Source organism: Chinchilla lanigera, unplaced genomic scaffold, assembly GCF_000276665.1.
Source record: "Chinchilla lanigera isolate Chin_1 unplaced genomic scaffold, ChiLan1.0 scaffold00011, whole genome shotgun sequence".
NCBI classification, from domain to species: domain Eukaryota; kingdom Metazoa; phylum Chordata; class Mammalia; order Rodentia; family Chinchillidae; genus Chinchilla; species Chinchilla lanigera.
Window position 1 is genome coordinate 18757881 of NW_004955412.1, and position 21385 is coordinate 18779265.

At 52.5% G+C, this 21385-nt stretch overlaps 1 protein-coding gene across 1 annotated transcript in view; it reads right to left on the reverse strand.

Annotated features, from left to right (window-relative positions):
- Window positions 1-21385, reverse strand: part of Dscaml1 (Down syndrome cell adhesion molecule like 1) — a 314095-nt gene that overhangs the window by 49437 nt on the left and 243273 nt on the right. Inside the window, exons 9-11 of the mRNA XM_005378218.2 lie at window positions 16921-17199; window positions 16421-16540; window positions 15382-15558 (exon numbers count right to left, since the gene is read on the reverse strand). Coding sequence (XP_005378275.1) covers window positions 15382-15558; window positions 16421-16540; window positions 16921-17199 — 576 coding nt within the window. The remainder of the gene's footprint in view (window positions 1-15381; window positions 15559-16420; window positions 16541-16920; window positions 17200-21385) is intronic.

Consider the following 21385-nt stretch of genomic DNA (forward strand, 5'->3'; position numbering starts at 1 on the left):
AATCTCTCTGCACCAGTTAGCAACCAAGGGCATCACAGGAAAGAATCAGGCAAGCCCTGGATCTAGGCCCTATGTCTCTGCGCTCTTGAGGGTGTCTGGGGCTCAGAGAGGCAGAAAAGATGAGCTGGGAAACTGGTTCACTCCTTAGGGACTGCATGGCTCTGGTCCTTATACACAGGGGTCTTGAGTCCCTCGTTTTGGATGAGAGAAAGGGAACACTCTCCTCCTCTCACTGCTTCACTGTCTTCCTGCCAAAAATTGGAGCAGTGCATGCTCTGCCACCCTGGCCCTGGCTCAGGCCCTGTCCACCCCCGAGGACCTCAGTGCCCTCCTTTGCCCACCAACAGGGGCCATAGCTCTCCTAATCGCGGGACCGCTGGGCTTGACGAGATGGCCCTTCCTAGCAGGAAGCCCTGGGAGACTTCCCTCCTGCTCTGCTCTTCCTCCCGCTCCTTCTTGTTTTTTGCTCTGGGCCACAAAGTCTCCCTGCTCCACTGAACAGCAGTGCAATGGAACCTCACTGTGCAGAGACTTGCTGGGGTGAAGGCGGACCCCAAGAATTCTTGAGGGAGATGTTCACAGGTAGACACCTGCAAGAGCACGGATCCTGGATCATGATTCATTCACTCTCTCATACACACACACACACACACACACACACACACACACACACACAGTGTCTACAATGCACTCCAACAGTCAGTCTTCCCCGCAGCCCATGACCTATCACCCTTACCATAAACCACAGAGCATCTCACACACAGGTGACCTGATTAATTGTCAACTGCAAGTCAGTGGCCTGATGTGATTGTTTAATGCACATCTACCCACATTACCATAGTGCCACAGTGCACACTTCCTCCACACCCGCTCACACCCTTCCACAGTCCTGTTCTCATGAGCTGCCGTCCCTCATAAGCTCTTTACACAGAAGAACCGACCAGAGCTGGGCCCTCCCACCGCTCCCCGCTCCGAAGCCTGTTGTCTTTCTTGCCCAAGCCCTGCAGCTTCCCATCGTGTCCTTGATGTTCGTGATGGAGCAGGCAATAAGCTGGAGGCCTCGGCCTCTTGGCTCATTTTCAATGGTTCTTCCCAACACCAACCATGAGAAATAACTCTTACGATGCCCATTTTTCAAATGAAACCAAAGCTTCGGGAAAGCGGCTCTCTCCCCTCTCAGCTGTGGCTGTGAGGCCCTGACTGCCTCTTGCCATCTGTCTGCCTGCCTGCCCCCTCCGGCTTTGGGAAATGGGATTGGCTGTCACCAGACAGCTGTGGTCTCTCCGTGTCAGGGCAGCTCAGCACGCGTGTTCCGAGGTGGTCAGCGGGGACCGCAGTTTAGGGGCCTAGGCGAGAGAGCTGGGGAGCGGGAGGCTGAGTCCTGGGTGGAAAATGCTGACAGTCGTGAGGGCGATGCACTGCTCCAATAGGACGCAGAGGCTTTAATGAGATACAACCTCTCTGCTTCCTGCAATGTGATTCAATTAACAGCCAAGGAAACCAGATTTCTCTTTACAAAGAGACTTTCTGCGGACTTGGGAGCAGGGAGGGGCTGGGCACGGGGCTGTGCGACCCGCTTTAGGTGGGCGTTCTCTGTGCCAGTCCTGATTTGAAGCAGGCCTGTCTTATTCAAAGCCCAGTCCTTCAGTGCCTGGCACAGTGAATGGCCAAATGGGCAAACTCTGGCAGAGGGCAATCCAGTGCAGAAGCCTCCCTGCCCAGGTGCTAGGGTCCACACCGGCACCTGGGCAGCCTGCTCGGGGCTATAACCGGCCTCACTTCAGGGCAAGGGAAGAGCCTTGATGGGTCACTGGGACTCAGAGCCCTGCCTGTTAGCCCTGCAGAGATCCCAGGCCTCCTCCTCCCGGCTCCGACGCGGCCTCACTGGCAGGCACCGTGGAAAAGGGAGCAGGCTGGAGAGCAGTCGCCCCTCCCTGCGCTCCCAGGGCCCTCCCAGGGCAGCAAGCCGAGGGGAGAGGAAATCAATTTCAGAAACAAGACAGTTGTCAGAATCCGATGTAACTGGTTCCCGTCTGTGAAATTACTCTCAGGCCGGCTCCTGTCACCCCTGAGGTCCTGCCTGGACCAGCTGCTATTTACATTTTAATTTGATGTGAGAGGCTGATAGATTTTTAAAAGACCATGAGACAGCTCTGCTGCCTCACTCACCCCCAGCATCCTCACGCTTTCCCACCAGGCCCCAGGCTGGGAGGTGGAGTTCTGGAGTCCCCAGACGCTGCCGAAGAGTACCAACTCTGCGCTGATTTGGGCCCTCCCTTGATCCCCAGCTCCTTGCTTCCTCCGGCTCCAAGCCCTGAGCTGTCATAGGCCTACTCCTTGCAATTTACAAAGCACTGGTGCATCCTTCCGAAAGAACTCCTTTCTTGTGAAGGAGGTGGCCTAGGGGCTGTTATCCCCAGCATATCCAACAAAGAAATGGAAACTCAGAGAGGTGAAGTGATTTGTCTGAGGTGGCACAGCTGGTGAGCACTGGTGAGGAGATCAAGCCCCGAGTCCCTGGCAGTGCCCAGCTCTCTTTCCTTTAGTGCTGGCCCTCACTTCTCCCAGCGGGCTGCTTTTCCTCCCTTGCTGCGGATGTATTTGGCAAGGAGTGCAGAGGAGGCTGAAAACTGGAGTAGGGCTGGGCTGGTGAGCCCAGAGGCCAGCGGAGGGCAGGCTGGGCCCGAGGCTGGGGCAGAAGGAGCGGGTGAAGAGCCAGGCTTCCTCTGCCTCCCTTCCTCCTCTCTTCCTTGGTGATTGGAGCTCAGCTGGTGTTTCTGACAGACCTCCAGTCATCAGGGAGGGAAGTTTCAGTTATGAATACCCAAAGGAGAGGAGCAGTGTGTGTGGGAGGCAGAACGCGGAAGGAACAGGAGGAGAACGCTGCTGGCTGTCGGGGGAGGCTGGCATAGTGCAAGGCAGTCACATTCTAAAGGCAGCTCGGGCACATCACTGTTACTCCCTTCACGGACACCAGTGTCACAATCACCGTCACAGTGCTGAGTTGGCTTTACTGGAGGCTTACTTTATGCCAGGTACTGGTCTGAGTTTTTCTACATGCACTGACTCCCTTAATCCTCACAATAACCCTCTTTTTATCCCCACTTTACAGTTAGAGAAACTGAGGCTTAGAGAAGCAAATAGCTGCATGTCATGTAGCTAGTAAGTGACAGAGCCAGGGCCTGAGCCTGGGCACCTGGGCTCTTATTCACCGTGTGACACTGGCCAAAGGACAGTAGAGAGAGGAGCAGGTGCCTGGGAAGGAGGGTACCAGAGCTGAGCTCCTCTGAAGAGAAATGTGGGATGCTCAGCAAGAGAGGACTGGTCTGGGAATTGGGGGGCAAGGGATGGGGCTGGACTGCTGTCCAAGGTGGGTTGGCTGGGAAAGGGCCCAAGAGGTCTTTAGGCCTGGCTCCTTGTAAGAACCTGGGGTGAGCACTGCAAAATTTTATTGCCCAACCCCCTCTCTCAGAGGCTGTGACTAAATTGGCCCAGGGTGGGCCTGGGGTTCTGCATTCCTCAGGAGCCACCCCCACCCCAGGTGGTCCTCACACAGGGTCTGGGGGAAGAGCCATAGGGGTGACGGCCCCTCTTCCCTTGCCCTCAGGTCCTTTCCTGCCCTACACAGGATGGTCCCAGTTAACAGGATGAGAAGAGTGGGAGCAAGGTCAGGGTGTTCTTCACCATCCCCAAGGAAGGCCTTTGCCTTCTGAGGAAGTCCTTCTGGTGGTCGAAGGGGAATCTCTCCAGGGGTCTAGCAGAACTTCTGGCTAAGAGGGATGGGAACGCTGAGATGTGTTTCTGGATGTCTTTTTGTCCCCTGGAAGAGTCTTTTCCCTGAGAGAGATGCTTTGAAGGCTGAGAGCCCTGCTCACCCCCTTGTGGGCCCCTCTCTTGGGAGACGAGAATCTCCTTGTTTTGGAAAGGATTATATGCAGCCAGGAGAGGTGTGTGGGCCCCCCTCTCTCCAGCCCGGCCCACTCCCCTCTCTGCTGGAAAGGTTTGTGTCTCTGCTCCTTGTTAACAAGCTTCCGACAAGAAGCAGCCCCGTTTGGCAGTTTGAGATAAGCCACCACAAAGGGGCATTGTTGGCATGTGGGGTGGTGGGTTGGGGGCGGGCGTGAGCAGCTTTGCTGAGCTTCAGTGGCAGCAGCTCTGGGCTTCCCCTGGGACAGGTTGAGGGGTGTGGGGGGGTGCAGCCTGGTGCCTGCTTTGTTTTTTTCCTTCTTAAAGAGCTCGGGCCATGGCGTTGTTAATTTGATTGCACCCACTTCGGCTTCTTGTCTCCCCTGATTAGCCCAGCTCTACCTGAAGCATGAGATTAATTCAGATTGCATGGAAGCAATCAGCCTCGCCTCCGAGAGCCAGTGAGGAGATGCCCACAGAGCTGGGGGCCCCTGGGACCCTCAATGTCCACTGCCCTGGTACACAGGGATCGGGACTGTCCGCACCACTGTGTGTGTGTGGAGGGGATTGGTGTGATGGTCACTGAGAATCGCTGGAGCTTGGAGGCTGGGAGTGCAGACCTATTTCTGCTGTAGGGTGGGCCCAGGAGAGACCCTCAGACTCACCAGGGCTTACTTCATTTAGCTATGAGATAGGATCACTCACTTCTTCTTGGCTGCTTGCCAAGGAGGAGAAGAGAAGGAGGGGCAGTGTTCTCCAATGAAGGGACCTGCCCCCTCGCCCCCAGTGTGTGCCTCTGGTCCTCTATTGCCTTGAGAATTTTGGAAAAAGGATAGTAATAGCTAACATTCTCTGAATGCTTGTTATGTGTCTGCACCGTGGTTAGTGCTTTCCACAAATTAGCTCATTAAGTTCTCTTCCCCCTACAGTCCTAGGGTGCAAGCAGTTTTAGAGATGAGAGGTGTGGCTCAGATCACCAGAATCCTCTCAGAAACTACTCATCTCCGCTGCTGGACCTCAAGAAGAGCCATAGGCAATCCCCCACAAAGAATGGGTGTGGCCAGGTGCTGGCTATGGAGGCCAGTCTGCTGGCTAGATTTGGCCCAAAGCCCCATTTGCAGATCCCTGCTCTGGAGCTGAGCGTGGGGGTGGGGAGCTTATAGACTCTTGTCCTGGAGGGAGCTTTTGATGAGAGGACTACTTGCATTTAGGAGGATTGCTTGGGTGAAGTCTGGAAGAAGAGGATTTTACCCAATTCTGGAAGGCCTGAGCTCCCAGTAGCAGATCACTTGGCATAAGTGTCCTGGGCTGAATTGTGTCCTCCAGAAAGGTACCGTGAATGTGAACTTATCTGGAAATAGGGTCTTTGTAGATGTAATCTAGATGTAAGGTGAGGTAAGGAGTAGGTAACGACTGGCATCCTAGTGAGAAGAGGAGAGACACACAGGGGACTGAAGGTGTGATATTGGGGATGGAAGCTGGAGGATGCATCCACTATCCAAGGAATGCCAAGGAGTGCTGATAGCGACCGAAGAAGGTAGTGTCCTCCTCTGACACCTTTGCTGACAACTTAGTGTTAGACTCTGGCCTCCAGAAATGGGAGAGAATAAGACTGGGGTGTTTAAACCTCCCTAGTTCGTAGTGTTTGTTACAGCAGCCAGGGGTAATTGACACAGGGACCTGGCATGCAATGAGAAATTCTCAGTGTAGAGAGCCCAGAGGCAGCTGTACCTTTTGTTTCACCAATCCAGAGGGCATTAATGGTGTCATCTTGTGGGGGCTTTGCTCTCCTTGGTGTATGGGGAGCTCATTCCGTATTGGTACAAGGGAGGCAGTGCAGAAGACCACAGCCACCCTGCTCCTAGCACCCCCTGGCACCTGGCATGGGGACAGGCACAGAGCGGGTGCTCAGTAGCTGGGTGCTGAACAGAGAAAGCACAGTGGCAGAGCCGGACATGAACAGACACAGGGAGGAGAAAACTTTCTCTAGAATCACAGTTCTGCTGTGTCCCAAGTTTCTGCAGATCCAAGAGGCCCAGCGGGCTAGGCAGGGTTAGGGTAATGGTTTGGGGTTCTGGGGGAACTTGTGCCTAGGCCACCCATCCCACTGCTTTTTGACTCAGGACAGGATATGACGCCTGCCAGCCACACAATGATTCATGCATTGCCTTGTGAGGTGGCTGAGGGTCATCTGGTCTAGTACCCAGATCTAGGTGGACATACTGGCAGTGTATTTCCACCTAGAGCTGGCTGCCCTAGGGCACACACTGGCTGCCTCAGGGCACGATCGCCTCTCTTTGCAACAGCACCTATGCAATCTCTCCATTGCCACCCGTGCTGCTGCTGTGGGTGGCATTATTATCCTCATCTCTCAACCTCAAGCTCTTGATTCTCCTGGCTTTTTATGTATATTGCATCAAGACTGATATTTGTCCCTAAAAGAGCACTTCTTTCTCTCCAATCTCTACTCAGGATTCTGGTGTCATTCTCCTCATCTGGTATATCATGGCAGACTTCAGTGCCATCCTGTGCATCGACTCTCAGCCCCTAACTCCCAGCTGCCGCCCTCTCTGGACAGGTGTCCTCTGCAAGATCCCCACGCAAGCTTCCTACCCCAGTGCCTTTGCTCATCCTTCCACCTGGAGGCCTCCTTTCTTCCTTTGCCTGTTTAAATGCTGCCTATTTTTAAAGGATCAACTCAAGCCCCACTCTTCCAGGAAGCTCAGTCTTACCCTGTCTGTCTACTTTTGTTCCTTTTCTAGCCTAATGTTCACTACCACATTTGTATAACCATATTTTAACATGTGATCTTGCTTACTTTTCCTGAAAGTTAGTTCCAGTGTCCTAACTAGTCTGTAAATTCCTGGAGGGCAGAGATGATGATTTAAGCTTTCCTTTCTCTTTCAGACTGCTATGGCTTGGGTATAATTTCGGTATGCCCCCAAAAGGTCCATGTGTTTGAATTTAATCCCCTTTGTGAGGTATGAAAAGGGTGAAAACTTAATCTGACTATGATGCGGGTCTTTGGGGGGTGATTGGGATTAGATAAGGCCATCAGGGTGGAGACCCCCTGATTGAATTCTGATGGTTTATTGTGAGAAAAAAGAGGCCAGAGTACACACACACACACACACACACACACACACACACACACACACACTCACTCCTTGTCTTACTGTGTAATGCCTTGCATCACACTGTGACACTGCCTTGGGCCTCCAAAACCAGGAGCCAGAATAAACTTACTTTCTTTAAGGTGCACCCAGTCCATGGTACTGTGTATTAGCAACAGGAAAAGGATGCATACCTAGACCTTGACACTGTGCCGAGCATGTGGCCACTCAGGAAGTAGATGGCTGTTGCTTGGCCGATGCAACATTTTATTCTGCTCCTGTTGTTTAGAGGGGCTTCAGTGATAATTGGGGGGGCAGCCTGGGGCAGGCCTTAGAGGCACTGCTTAGCTCCTTGCCTGCTTGCATTTTTGTGTCTATTAAATTGAGCCAGCCAGTGATCGTCTTGGCTCTCTTGGGTTGGTGCATATGGACCAGCACCTTTACCTTGGTTGATGTAGGATGGACATGATTCTGTTGTTGATATCTTGGAGCCCAGATCCGTCTGGAAACTCTTCAGTGTTGTGGTCTCTGAACGGGGGACTATAGAGGGGACAGTGGTGCTGTGGTGCTTTATGCAACCACTGCCAGAGGCTCTACAGGAAGACAGGTACTTTACATTGGAAGTGGAGGTTGCATGTGTGGGGTCATCCCTCCTATGCCTTCAGGAAAATCCCCCTGCCTGTTATGGGCTTGGTTGCTGTGGTGATGTGAGGGTATGGGGTGAGGGTGGGGGGATTTTCTGCTTGGAGACTGCCGTAGTCTACCTTGAAACCTTGGTGCCAATTTCCTTCTGGGGTTAGGTTTGGGATGTGATGTGGGTTGCTCCAACAGCGCTGTGGGTGACATGAGGTCAATAAGATCTTCCCTGTTTTCTTGGTTCATACTCATTATAGTCTTTTCTAGGACCCCTGCCCCCCACCACCCAAAAAAACCCACTAGGGTTACAGTTTCTGAAAGACAGAGCCTGTAACTGGCAGCACACGCCCTGGGGTCTCCATTGGCTGAATAGAATGTGACTCACTTGTAGGGCTCTGTTAATGCTTAGGGGTGAAGGAAAGTTACAGAAGGATGGTGAATCTTTTGAGCACAGGAGCCTTCCGGACCTAGGGATTGTGAGTGACAGGTCCTAGTCTACAAAGGGCAGAGTGGGCAGCAGTGAGAACCAGGATCCCTACTTTGTGATGAGACCTTTCTTGTCCTCTCACTGAAGTGCTTATTTTGGCCTCCCTGACCCTGAAGAAGGTAGGTGAGCCTGGGGGTGCTATAGAGCCCTCAGCCAGGGCTCCAGCATGTCTGCAACTCCTTGCTCTTCCACTAAGGCAGTTGCAGTGGAGAGCCTGGCCTGGGGAGAGGAAGAGTCTGGCCTGTCTTCTTGCTCTGTTTGATGAAGCAGGAGACGAAGTGTTGCTCTTTGCTCTATAAAGTCTGAAAATCAATAAGGCCTAAGAGCCAGCTGGATAATCATCACCATGGAAATGATTACAGTGGCTCACTCCTCCACCCCCTTCCTCTCTCCCTCACCAGCGACTGGAGAGGCCAGCCCCCACCTGCAGAGTGGACCCCTTGACTCCGCAGAGGACAAAGTGGGGTCTTCTCAGCCACTTTGAGGCTGTGCAGGTGAGGCCAGCTGATGACTGTCCCGGAGGGAAAGAGCAGGCGGCAGCCTCCAGATTCCACAGCTGTGGCAGGGCCAGACCAACTCAGCTCCCAAGGCTCAGCCTCTGAGTTCCGCTCACCACTCGGCTTTCCTGTCTCTCCTTTGACTGTTTGCAGGGCCAGCCGAGGGTCTGCACCCCCACCTCTCACCTGATTGGGGAGCTTGTAAAGGTCAGAGGAGGAGCTGAGGGAGTGACCTGTGATAGCAGCTGTGGTTAGACCAGACCTATGGGTTGGGGTCCTATTAGCAGATTAAACTCCAGCATGGACTGCCAAAGTGAGCTGATCAGGGTGCCAAGAGTGAGAACTCCCACCTGGGGGAGGGGCAGGGGCATGGGGAGATCAGCCCCAGCCCCTAAGGAGCTTCTTTTTGGTGAGGAGACAGGACCTGCTGTTAGGTGACAGTAGGCAAAACCTTGGGCCAGTTGCCTGACCTTTCAGTTTATCCTCTGTTGAGAGGGGCACTGTGTGAGGAGCCATTGTAACCCAAGTGTCTTGGCCTCACTGATGTGTCTTGCAAGTTGTCCCTCGCAGGTCAAACATTCCTCTGGGGGCTCAGCACTTTAGAGGCAGAAAGACTATGGAGGAGGCCTTGGGAGCCCAGGAAGCAAGCTCAAGGCATTGGGGCAGGGAATTCTTCGGTACCTACAGTGTGGTCAGGAAAGAGATCTGCGGGTTCTGGGCTGCCAGATCTGTCAGGCAGGGGTCTCAGTCACCCAACTCTATGGGAGGTGATGCTTCTGTCTGACAAGGAGGGACTTCCACTGGGAAAATATGAATTAGGACCATCTGGGGTTACCAGACACGTGGTCACATTTTCTAAGGTTTTGCATCCCTGACCTTGGTATCTATGGCCAACCAAAGCAGGTAGCCCAGTGTGCATGGGCCAAGGCTTCCTTTCACAGTGCAGGATTTCTCTATCCCTTATCCTCAGTAGAGTTTGGCCCCATTGACTCCCTTCTGACATCCTGTGACTCTGCAGGGGTGTGTGCTTGCTGAGGGAGGACTCTTGGATCTCACTTTAATTGGTCTGACATTTTGCTAAACAAACAAATCAAACTCAAACCAAACACAGAGCCCTTATGGATTTAAGTGGCCATGGGCTTTGTCTGAGGTCCAATCACTGGCGCCTTCACAGAGGTGGAGGGGAGTTCAGGGGCAATAAGAAAATGTGTCTAATAAGGTAACTTGCTCCTGCTGGACGACAGGCCAGCATAGTCCCTGCAGGCACTGCCGCGTGGTGGCGGTGTCCAAACACTGCCGGCCTCCTTTGTACCTGCCTCTCACTGAAGAGTTTTCTTTGAAGATGCTTTATTTTTTCCCCATGTGTCAGTTGGAGGAGGAACTGCCTCCTCCTCCTTTTGGTCATTATCTCTTCTTAAATATATTTTAAAAGGGAGATGAAAGGCAGCTCTGTGGACGTGGTTATTTTCTTCTGTTAATTACATTTATTTTCAACCAAATTCTGGAAGGCAGTCTGGTGCCCTGAAAAAAGCATGAATGCTGCTAGAATCATGGTTTGTCTGAACTGGAAGGGGTCTTGGGTCATCTAGCGACTAGATTCTACTTCATGCCTCTTAAGGTACAGTAAGGAAAGCAAGGCTCAGAGGAGGGAAGGGGCACACACAGAAACCTGCAGGACTGGTCAGAGGCAGGACCAGTGGCAAGACTTTGGACTCTCAGTTTGTGCTTCTTCTACAAGACCAAGAGTCTATAGAAGCTAGTTCTGGTTTCAGTTGGGACTAAAATGCCCAATGACCTTGGTCTAATAAGTTAAGTTCTCCTGAGACGGAGTCGACCTTTCAGGTAGGTCTGGGGAGAGCTTAAAAAACTGTCAAGTGCAGTATATAAAGGTGGTAGAGCCAGGCAGGATGCTCAGGTACTCATGGGCTCAGCTCACGGCAAGACGCTGGGGTCGGGGAGGAGTGGGGCCGGTTAGGCCCGGTTGATTGTCATGAAGGATGTCCAAGGACTTGGAAAACCACTTACCTGCTCTAACAAACCCTTAGCTCCGTGGGGCCCTGTGATGGTTAATTTTAGGCATCAGCTTGACTGGATTAAAGAACACTCAGAGAACTGGCAGAACATTATTTCTGGTGTCTGTGAGGGTGTTTGCAGAAGAGATTGGCATGTGAGTTGGTGGACTGAGTTGGAGAAGCTTCACCCTCAATGTGGGCACCAGCCAATCAGCTGGAGCCCCACACAGAACAGACAAGGCAGAAGAAAGTGACTTCCTATCTCTCTCCTAGACCCGAGACATTCTTCTTCTCCTGCCCTTGGATATCAGGGCTCTGGACTCTCTGGCTTTTGGACTCTAGGACTTATACCAGGGACTCTCTGGGTTCTCACACCTTTGGCCGTGGACTGAAGACCACACCATCTTCTTCCCTGGTTCTGAGCTCTTTGGTCTTGGACTGAGTTGGGCTACTAGCATACCAGAGTCCCCACCTTGCAGATCATTAGTTGTGGGTACTTCTATGCCTCCATAACTGTATGAACCATGTCCGCTAATCCCCTCTCATCCACCCCCCTGTCCACCTTTCCTGTTTGTCTACCTATGCACAGTTGAATCTGTCCCTCTGGAGAACCCTGCCTAATACAAGCCCTTATAGGGATCCTGCATAGCAATTTCTCAAGAACTGGAGCAAGACCCCTGGCCTCCTCGAGTTCTGGTTTAGATCCTGGCATCAAGAGTCAGCTCAATATACGAATCCATTGAGCTCTCAAGGCTTACGGCATCTCATATTTTATTCTCCTTGTCCATTGTCCCCTTCACCTCTGCCAGGCACCCTAAGCTCTCACCTCACCACAGGCCATTCATAGGCTTCCCTGCCGCCTCGAGCTTGCTTGGGCTGTTCCCTCATCTCTGTAGCACCATGACCCTTACCCCTTTTGGTTCTTGTCAGAATCTTTCTCACCTTTTTGACACCCCCCACCCCACTCTCCCCCAGGGTAAAATTGATGACTCCTTCTCTGATTCTTTTTGAATCACCTTGTTTGCAGGCTTTTAAGGCACTTATTGATTTGTGTATTACAGTTGTTTTGGATATACGTTTATTTCCTTTTCATGATTCTAAATTCCCTGACAACAGCAACTCTGTCTTACCTATCAGTAGGTTTTTAGCACTGAAAACTAGCAACTGCTAACAATTATTGAATGTGTTCTCTGTGCCAAGTACTGTCTTACTAGCTGGTAAGTACATGATCTCATTTAAAACCTACCAAGGAGTAAAAAGTACAGATACTCCTTGACTTTCAAGGGGGTTATGTTTTGATAAACCCATCATAAGCTTAAAATATTTTTGAAAATGCTCGGAATGTACCTAACCTAGCGAACACCTAGCTTAGCAATACAGTACACTACAGAGAATGCTGATAGCTTACTTTTGTGATCTCAGGGCTCACTGCCGCTGCCCAGCATCAAGAGCAAGAGTTGGTCCTTATTCCATTAGCCCAGGAAAGGATCAAAGTTCAAAATTCAAAGCACAGCATCTACTGACCACATGTTGCTTTTGGACCATTGTAAAGTTGAAAATTGCTAAGTTGGGGACTGTGTGTATTGTAATTCCAAACTTACAAAGACACTGGGGCTTACAGAGACTGCTGTCCTAGATGTCGCAGCTATCAAGTGGCATAGGTGGGATTTGAACTCCAGTCTGTCTGTTCTACTTCCTTGACTTAGTCAGTGAGTGCTCAGTTCTCACTGGAAACTGTGGGGATCAGTGGTGGAGATGCTCCACAACCGAGGCCAACCACAAATATCTAGTTTGACCCTTGAAACATTTTATGGATGTTTTGTTCTCTTTGACGTGTTTACGCTCCTTTGCTTGGGTACAGTGGGGGTGAAGGGCAGCTTGCCTTTTGAAAGGTCAGGAAGTGTGAGGCCTGACAAGATGGAGCTGTCTTGGGTCAAATATGCCCTGAGCGTATTGGAGGCACTGAGGCAAGCCTCGAAACTGGCTCTGCAAGTGGCAGGTCTTTCAGTGGGTGGCTGTGCAAGTTGGCAAGGAAGAGTGTTGGTAGTGTGAGTGTTTGTGAGGGACTAAGGGATGACTAGGACTGGCTTCCCCCCAGCAAGCCCATTGGTGACCCTCTGCCCACACCCTGAAGGTCTCACCTACCTGTGTCCTCTAAGCTGAACTGAGATGGGGGAGTAAGAGAGGATGGAGGGAGAATGAAGGAGGAGAAGCACAGAGTGGAAAGAGGGCAGGAGACAGGAAGCGGGTGGAGGACAGAGCAGGAGAGAGGATGTGCAGAGAAATGGCCGAGTGTGGGCTGATGCCTGTGCGGGAACAGTAGGGGGACGGAAGTTGCAGAGAAGGGCCGGGTCCATTCCACTGTCGCTGAGACGAAGGCCCTGCTGCACTCAGCCCTCCAGCCTCAGAGACCCTCATCCCTGCCTCCTGCTCTCCTGTGAGTGCTGGGGTGGATGAGCCCTTGAGGTGGCTGGGGCAGATCACTGGGCAGAGGGAGGGAGGCAGGAATGGAAGGGGCATATGTGCCCGAGGAAGAGTGTGAGAAAGTGCGAGAGAAGAGCCAGAAGCTGTGAGTGAGACAGGGACACGAGGGCCTGCCAGGGGAGGCGGGTGGACGGGAGCATGTGACCCAGAGGTGTTTGTGAGATGTCGGATGTAAGAAGGGAGTGTTCGTGGGCCTGACTGGGGAGGGAGGAAGCAGAGGAAGATGACAAGACAGATGAAATTAGACAAGGGGAGGAAGGAAGGAGGGACACAGGTCCAGATTCTGCCCTGACTGATCAGTGCTGTGGGAAACTCCCACCATGCCCTGGGGTGGGAGTGGAGGTGGGATTAACACCTGTGTGTGTGTGTGTGTGTGTGTGTGTGTGTGTGTGTATGTGACAGATAGATAGATAGATAGATAGAGAGAGAGAGAGAGAGAGAGAGATTTTGTACAGTACATGCTCACAGGCAGCTCTTGATCTACAAACAGCTTTCTCCAGTGCCTCAGTGCTTTCTTGCCGGTACCTGGGTTGGCAGTGAGGGGGGCATAGAAGAAATGCAGCCCCCAGGGGTAAAGGGACTTGCACAGCCCCCCAGAACACCAGAAGCACGGTGATGTGAGCTGAGTGTCCCCGCCTCCCAGCTACTGCATGCCCGCATCTCCATGGGAATCCCTCATGCTTGTGCTACAGGCCAGCAGCCGCACACCCTAAGTGGAATCCTCTAACTTAAAGAAAAACAGCAAAGACAAAAAAAAAAAAAAAAAATTAGCAGAGCCAAGCTCATTGGGGTTTATCCAGCTGACAGTATAGAGATAAGGATCAAATACCTAAGATGTTCCAGAGGTGCCTACTTTCCCTTTCGCCTCTCGCAGGCAGAATTAGCGAAGTTCTCCCTGGCTGAGGGATGTAGATTGATTGCCTGGTTTTATTAAGGACAAAGTGCTTTTTGATAGTGTGAGGGAAGCGGCTCCCCAGGGCGGGGATTCCAGCTCGGAGCTCCCTGAGCATCGATCGCCTCGCTGGGCTTCCCTGTCTTGTGCTGAGCTGAACACGGGCGTGGGCAAGCGATAACGAAGCTATGATTGCTGGGGGAGGGACTCCAGGGAGATGCCGGGCAGACCACACACATGGGGCTCTCCCTTGGGCAGCTTCCCCGCTGAGCCCCTGGGGAGGACTACCATGCTAGGAATGACCGCTGGCCACTGAATCTGTGCTGGCCAGATGCCATGCTGGCTGCTTTATGTGTATCGTGGGACCTGTGCTTGACACGAAACAGAATCTTATTTTAGTACAACTCCCTTTTTCTACATCAGGACAGTGGAATACCATGGGGCCAAGCACATTCATTGGAGTCACACTGTAATTGAATCATGGCCCTTAGATTCACTCTGATGGGCCAGATGCTAAAAAACTCAGACCCTCACCTCTGTCCTCCAAGACCCACGGTCTGTTTCCTGACACAGGGCCAGAGGGACGCTATCCTTCTACCATGATTCTCAGGCACCCATTATTCAGACATGGGCTAACCCAGCAGGAATGACTGCTGTGATTTTTAACAGAATTTGGATGGCAGATGGCCGGTGGCTTTTCCAGATCCCTGAGGCCACCTTTGGGTTTGGGGATTAAAGCCACAGGTAGAGCACCAAGTTATATAATGAGTTGTACCCTTTTGGCTTTTAAAAACTACTTCCTGTTTTTATCATTGATTTCTGTGCTGCACACAACAATTTTGTGAGGTGGGGTGGGCTGGGAGTGAACCTGGAGTATGAAAGAGGAAACTGGAGCACAGAGAGGTGAAGGGACTTGCTCAAGGTCTCACACTAGGGAGACTTGGAACTGGACTCAGTTTGCTGGCCATAGGCTTTTCTCCTGTGCTATGCATGCAGCATCTTCCTTCCTAAGCCACAAACAGGTTGTACACAGCAGGTGTATATTAAGAAACAGAAGTAAGTTGTTTGAGGTGAAAATTCAGATTGATTGCCAATCTACAGATCAAAGTAACTGAGGTGGCATGTCCTGTTTCAGTACCTGAGCTTGTCAGGGCTGCAGTGGGTACTGTCCATGGTGGGGCCCTTGTTTTAGATGACAGCAACCCTGAATGCCCCTGGGAGGGGTCCAAGCACACTTGGGAGCAGGGATCATTCCTGCTTCCCCTCCATAGATGGGACAGTGCAGACCCTGGGTGCAGGCGGGGAGCATGCAGAGACGGGGATGGGATGTCAGGGGTGCAGGAGCAGCACTCACTCTTGACTGTGAGGAACATGGACTTGCTGATGTCGGTGCCCACGCCGTTGCTGGCCTGGCAGAGGTAGTAGCCAATGTCCTCTTCTAGGACGTGGCGGATCAGCAGGGAGCTGTTGGGCAAGATCTGGATGCGGCCGGTGAGGGGCACTGGGTGGTACTGCTGGGGGTTCCCACTCCCTGTGAAGAGGCACAGGTTAGGAGGGCTGGGGTCTGTCTGGGGGAATGGGTTGGGTTGGAAACAGTGCTTTAGGAGTGGGTCTGATGCCATTTACATGCCCACCAGGGGCCATTTTTATGGCAGAGTTGCACCATCCTGAAGTTGTAGAGCCACACAGTCCCTGCTAGGCAATAGGACAGACCCTCAAGGAGGTCTGGCCCTGCCCCAGCTCTGTGACAAGGGGATGGAGTAGGTAAGGGCCTCAACACAATGCCCACCTTGGCACCGAGCTTCCTTGGGGCAAATTCCTGAGAAAGAAGAAAGAATAGGCAAATAGCAGTGGCCTGGATTTAACCAGGGCTGGGAAGGAGGCCAGCCATCCTGGACTGGGGTAGGGGGTTGGGAAACCCCCTCACCCTCCCTAGTTTCAGCCGTGGACAAAGTCTATGATATAGGCTAAGTCAGATACCAAATGCATTCTTGGGATTAAGTTGGGCTCTAAGAAGAACCAAGATTCCAGGACAGGTAGACTGGTGCGAAGCTGCCTTAGGCACTGAGCCTCTGGGGTGCCGGGGTGGGCAGGTGCGGTGGGAAAAGCGGATGCGCACTTAGTTTTAGGGCTGCAGCGGGGAAGAAGTTCAAGTTCACGGTGCAAGAGGAAATGTGGAGTCAGCATGATGCTGTCCCTGGTCCACAGACCCTGTGGGTGGCTGAAGATGACTCCAACATTACGTGTAGCAAGGGGGCCCCAAAAGCTCGGAACCTAGGATGCTCCCCAGGGTTAGTGATTGTAAGCGGAGAACAGGTCCTTGTCCCATCAGAGCACTCCCTCCTTCCCTCCCCCCTCCCCTCCTGGAGCTGCTGGCTGAGCCAGGGACTCACCCTTGGCATGCTTCCACATGACCTTGGGTGGGGGGTAGCCGTCCACCGAGCAGTTGAGCACACCAGCTTTGCCATAGATGCCATCCTGGTTGTTGGGCTGCACCACAAATCGAGGGGGCACTAGCGGGAGAGGAAAGGTAGTGAAGAACGGGTCATGTGGGTCTTTTACAGGTCTCCTAGGGCTTGGGCACCTTCCACATGGGGTCAGCACTTCCTGAGTCATCACAGGATTGGGAGGGGACAGTTTCTGAAACCCAAGATGCAAACATTGAAATGGGAGATGGGGGTCCTGGGTTCCAATCCTACTTTCACCAATGACTAATGGAGCAAGTGTCTCTCCATTCGGCCTCAGTTTCCTGCCATGGGAAATAAGAGGCTTGGATTGCTCCATCTTTAAAAGCTCTGCTAGAGGCAATCGCCCGTGACACTCTGATTCAAGCTGGAACTCTAAGGCAGTGGTTGTGATGCTTCCTTCCTCATGGCTGGCCTGACCCACTTACCACGCACGATGAGCTGGCGCTCCCTGCTCACGGTGGCTGCGGCGTTGCTGGCGATGCAGGTGTAGTTGCCGTTGTGCTTGAGGGAGACGCTGGAGATCTGCAGGGAGCTCATGAATTCCTTGCTCTCGATGGTCACGCCCGAGCCTGAGATGATCACCTGTCCATCCTTCCTCCAAGTGATGCGGATGGGCATGTCCCCCGAAGACACCACGCAGGGGATGTAGAGCAGCTGGCCAATGGAGGCGGGTGGGAACTCGAAGGGCTGGATTAGAGGGGGCACTGGGAGGGTGGGGGATGCAGTCAGGGCCCACTTGCTGCAGTCTGGCCAGCTGCCTCACCTGGACTCTGGGTTGCCCAACATGAGGGTTGGCCTTGAATCGAGCTCTCCTTGTTCTCCTATTCATGCAGGCCCTCCTGGGAATACTGGGGTGCTCTGCCATTGTGCCTGGCTGCTACCCCACCTCGACCTGGACGCACTGTCTCTGTCTAGGGCCTTGGCCCACTTGCATAAGGCCTGATCTTCAGATTTGTCCTTGACTTTGCCTCTTGGGCTTCTTGACCCCCAACTGCCTGCTGACCCATTGCTGAGCTTGTTGCCCATATCCTCATCTCAGACAAGCGTCTTGGAGCCCTCTAGGAGTCTGGCATGGATAGAGGTGAGATGTCTAGGTGTCAGTTAAAGAAGGCTGGCATCCAGACCTCCCCCCAGGGACTCCCTCATGGCTGCTTGTCTAAAACCAAGGTACTATACTCTTGTCTCCTTCCATAGAGGTCCCTTCTCCAGCCCTATCCCTCTCCATGGACATGAAGCATCAGGACAGATGAGCAGAAGTGCCTATCACTGGTTGTTTCAGTTGCTTTATATATTTTTATCTCACTGTATCCTCCTGACAAAAATGTGATGTGAGCCTAACTTTATAGATGAAAACATGGAGGTCCAACACTGAGAAGTAATTTCCCTAAGTGACCCTGCTCACTACAGGTGACACAGAGATTTGGAACCTGGTCTGTCTGCTCCCCAAGTCTGGGCTCATGCTGCTTGCCTGTCTCTCCAAGCAAGACCCAAACGTGCTGAGACTGGAGACCCTTTTGTCTCACAAGTGAACTCCTTGGATGGCAGGAAAGGGCAGAGGGACCCACGTGGTTTCTGAGATAGCTGTGTAGTTAGACTCCTTGTGCAGAGCCCCACACACATAGCCTCCCTCCCTCCCCGCCCATGTCTCTGCCTTTGGGGGACCTGTCTGGAGCCGGAGCACTGTGAGATGGATCCTCCTTTCTCAGCTCTGGCTATAGCATCAGACATTATCTTTATGATAACTCAATTAGGCTGCAGCAGTTTCTCCAGCAAGCGGAGTGGGGTGGGGGGAGAGTGAAGGAGACAGACAATTAGCTTAACAAGGACGAGCACCCAGTAGATGAGATCTCCTTTCTGCAGTCAAATAATTAAATTACAAGGCTGTCCACAGTCCTAGCCTTCTCCCAGGCATCAGCTCTGCCCCTCCTTAGATGCCTGCTACACGCTACCCTCTGCTCAGCCAGAGTGGCCACAGAAGGATGAGCCTGAGGAGGGAGGATAAACGGCATCCTGCAAGGCCTTCAGGGACTCCCAGGGCTCCATGGGGAGCTGTCTGTGTGGACTGGCCAGTGGAGACATAGGAAGCCCTTGGCAGCCCTCTTGATCCCTGGGAAGGTCTTGACCAAGAGCTCCAGGTCTGGAGGAAGTGACATTTAGGAGGATGCTGCCTCCATGACTCCCAGTGGAGCCCACCATTGATGTTGTCAGTGGCATCCCCTGCCTTGGCCTCTGCTCCAGCTGGAACTCCATCAGTGTACCATAGCTACCCATAGTTCCACTCCTTAGTCCTGCCTGGCAAGCAGAGCTGGGCATCCGTCTTCCTCTCTTACCCTATGTGCTCCTGGCCTCCTACCTGGCTTTGACTCACTTTATTCCAGAACCATCTGGGCCCAGACCAGGTCCTAAAACCCAGCCAAGTTTCTTGGGTGTCTTAGTCATCATCCAGATCAACTCATCCATGTCACTGACTGCTCCTTTTCTGTGGGGCGGGACATTGTTGGGCAGTGGACATCTCTAGATTGATTTCTCTGAAACCCCAATTCTAATAATTCAGTGGCCATTACTAAGACTTCCTAGAGATTCTACTGGTTGGCCTACGGATTTTCCTGTGCATATGTGCATGTGTATGTGTGTGTGTATGTGTGCGTGAGAGCAAGTGCACACGCTGGTCAGATCTAGGTCTCTAGGTCTCTTTGGACTTCAGACAGAATTTCTGCAGAGACCAGGTTGCATGGATTGACTAGGGTGCTTGTCACAGGGCAGTGGGCAGGACTAACACCTTTCTGGGGCTTCAGAGCTAAGATTTATGTAGCTTGGACTATTTACCTGGCAAATAATAAGTGCCCAATAAATGCTTGGTAAGTGAGTAAACAAATGGACATATGTCTGGATACATTTTCAGGGTGACCTCAGAGGTTCACTTATGCTGTGGGCCAGGATCGAGTCCTCAGAACAGAGATGCAGGACCTGCTTATGCCTTGACACTCTGAAGCCAGAAGCTCCTCTCTCAGTTCTTCCTGGGCCCAGGCCCTTTCTGTCATAGGTCCAGTCTGGCTCCTGGGATTGAAGAGGCTGTGGACACTTGGACACCAGCATTGGGAACGCATTGGTAGTGATGAAGGACTGGAGGGTAGGATATGTGGGCAAAGCAAGGGGGTGGGGGAGTAGGCCAAGGGACAGTCAAGTCTGGAGGCCTATGCCCTAGGGACAGACGGCCAGAGTGTTACAATGGCATTAAGAAAAGAGCAACAGGATAGAGACAGAGTGAAATTAGACAGGAAGATTTAGTTCAGGCAAGGGGAAAACTATCTCTCTCTCTGTAAGAAGGGATTTGATAATGGAACAAGTTACTATGGCAGGTTAATTCATTAATTAACTATTCATCTAATATTTATGAAATGCCTGCTCTGTGAAGGCATTATGCTCCGTGTGGGCTGGAGAAGCAGAGACACGTGGAAACTGCAGACGGAGCCTCAGGAGCTGCTCATTGACTGGGGAAGGTAAGGCACTACTCTTTGTGATTCCTGGGCAAGTGCCACCTGGCTACACAGACACTGAGCTCAGAGCAGAGGGACATGTCTTTTTGCATGCGTGGGGTGACCATAGCCTTATGGTGTTGGAAACGACAACTGAAGGACATATATGCATGCAAAACTACATGAGGTAACGGGGGGAGTGAACCCCAGGGGCTAAGGCCACATGATGACTGTCATTCCCTAATGATCTGCAGGAGGGACATGAGTGTCTACTGGAGAGGCTGTAGAATAGCTTCCAGCACCCTGGGGTCTTCAACACTCAGCTGGACTGGGCCAGGGCTCCAGAACGCTCTTGTTCTATAGGAGGCAGATGACCAGACAACTTTTCAGAGACCCTCCCTCCTCTCCACCATAAAGATGTGGTGTCACTATGGCAGCTGATGGAGCAAGCATCATGCTATGGCTGATGCCATCTACTCAGGGACCCTGTACTGGGAATGCTAGTAGCCAGAGCTCCCAGGGAACTCTATGGCTCCAGCTGAGCATCCCCGACACCCTGTAAGTTCAGGCCCCTGAGACAGCCTGGAGGGAAAAGAAAGCCTCAGTTTTAAGGACTGCATGGCTAGGGGTCTCCTAGGCAGGATGTGGGGCTCTTCAGTTTTTATAGGAGGTGACTGCCCAGGCCTGAGGCTTTTTTCTGACCTGTGACTCAACTGCACCTTCCTCTATGCTCAGGGGACAGGCACGAGCCAGCTGTATATGTTTGTGTCCACTTCCACTTTTGGGAAATCAATTCTTGAGAAGGCAGTCGCTTCCTACAAAAACTGAAGAGCTCCACACCCTGCGTAGGAGCCCCCCTAGCCATGCACTCCTTAAAACTGAGGCTTTCTTCTCCCTCCAGTCTGTTGCAGGGTCCTGAACTTATGGGGTGTCAGGGTTGCTCAGCTGGAGCCATAGAGCTCCCTGTGAAGCTCTGGCTCCTAGCATTCCCATCACAGGGTCCCTGAGTAGATGGCGTCACCCTCCACCCAGAGTGACCAGGCCCATTTCAGTGCTGAATGCTGTCCTCAGCCCTCTCACCCCTGAGTCCTAGCATTTCCCCAGCAGGTGGCCTGGATGTAGGGCCTCAAATGCAGAACAACCTGGAGGTTTGTCTCCAGGAGCCCTGCTCCGGCTGTGGCCACCCGTAGTAAGATGCCTTGATGGTTTGGAGGCTGGAGCACGGAGTGGCGGGGAAGAGACGGTGGTGTCGTGGCTGTTCATTTGGTGTCTGGCCCCCATAAAGCTTTTACAGCCACTTGTTTGGAATTGTCATGCCCTGCTGACCCCCAGCCCAGCCCATAAACGCTTTATGGGGTCTCTTATCATCTGTCTTTGAGGCTGAGCCTTTTATTTACTGCACCTGCTAGCAAAG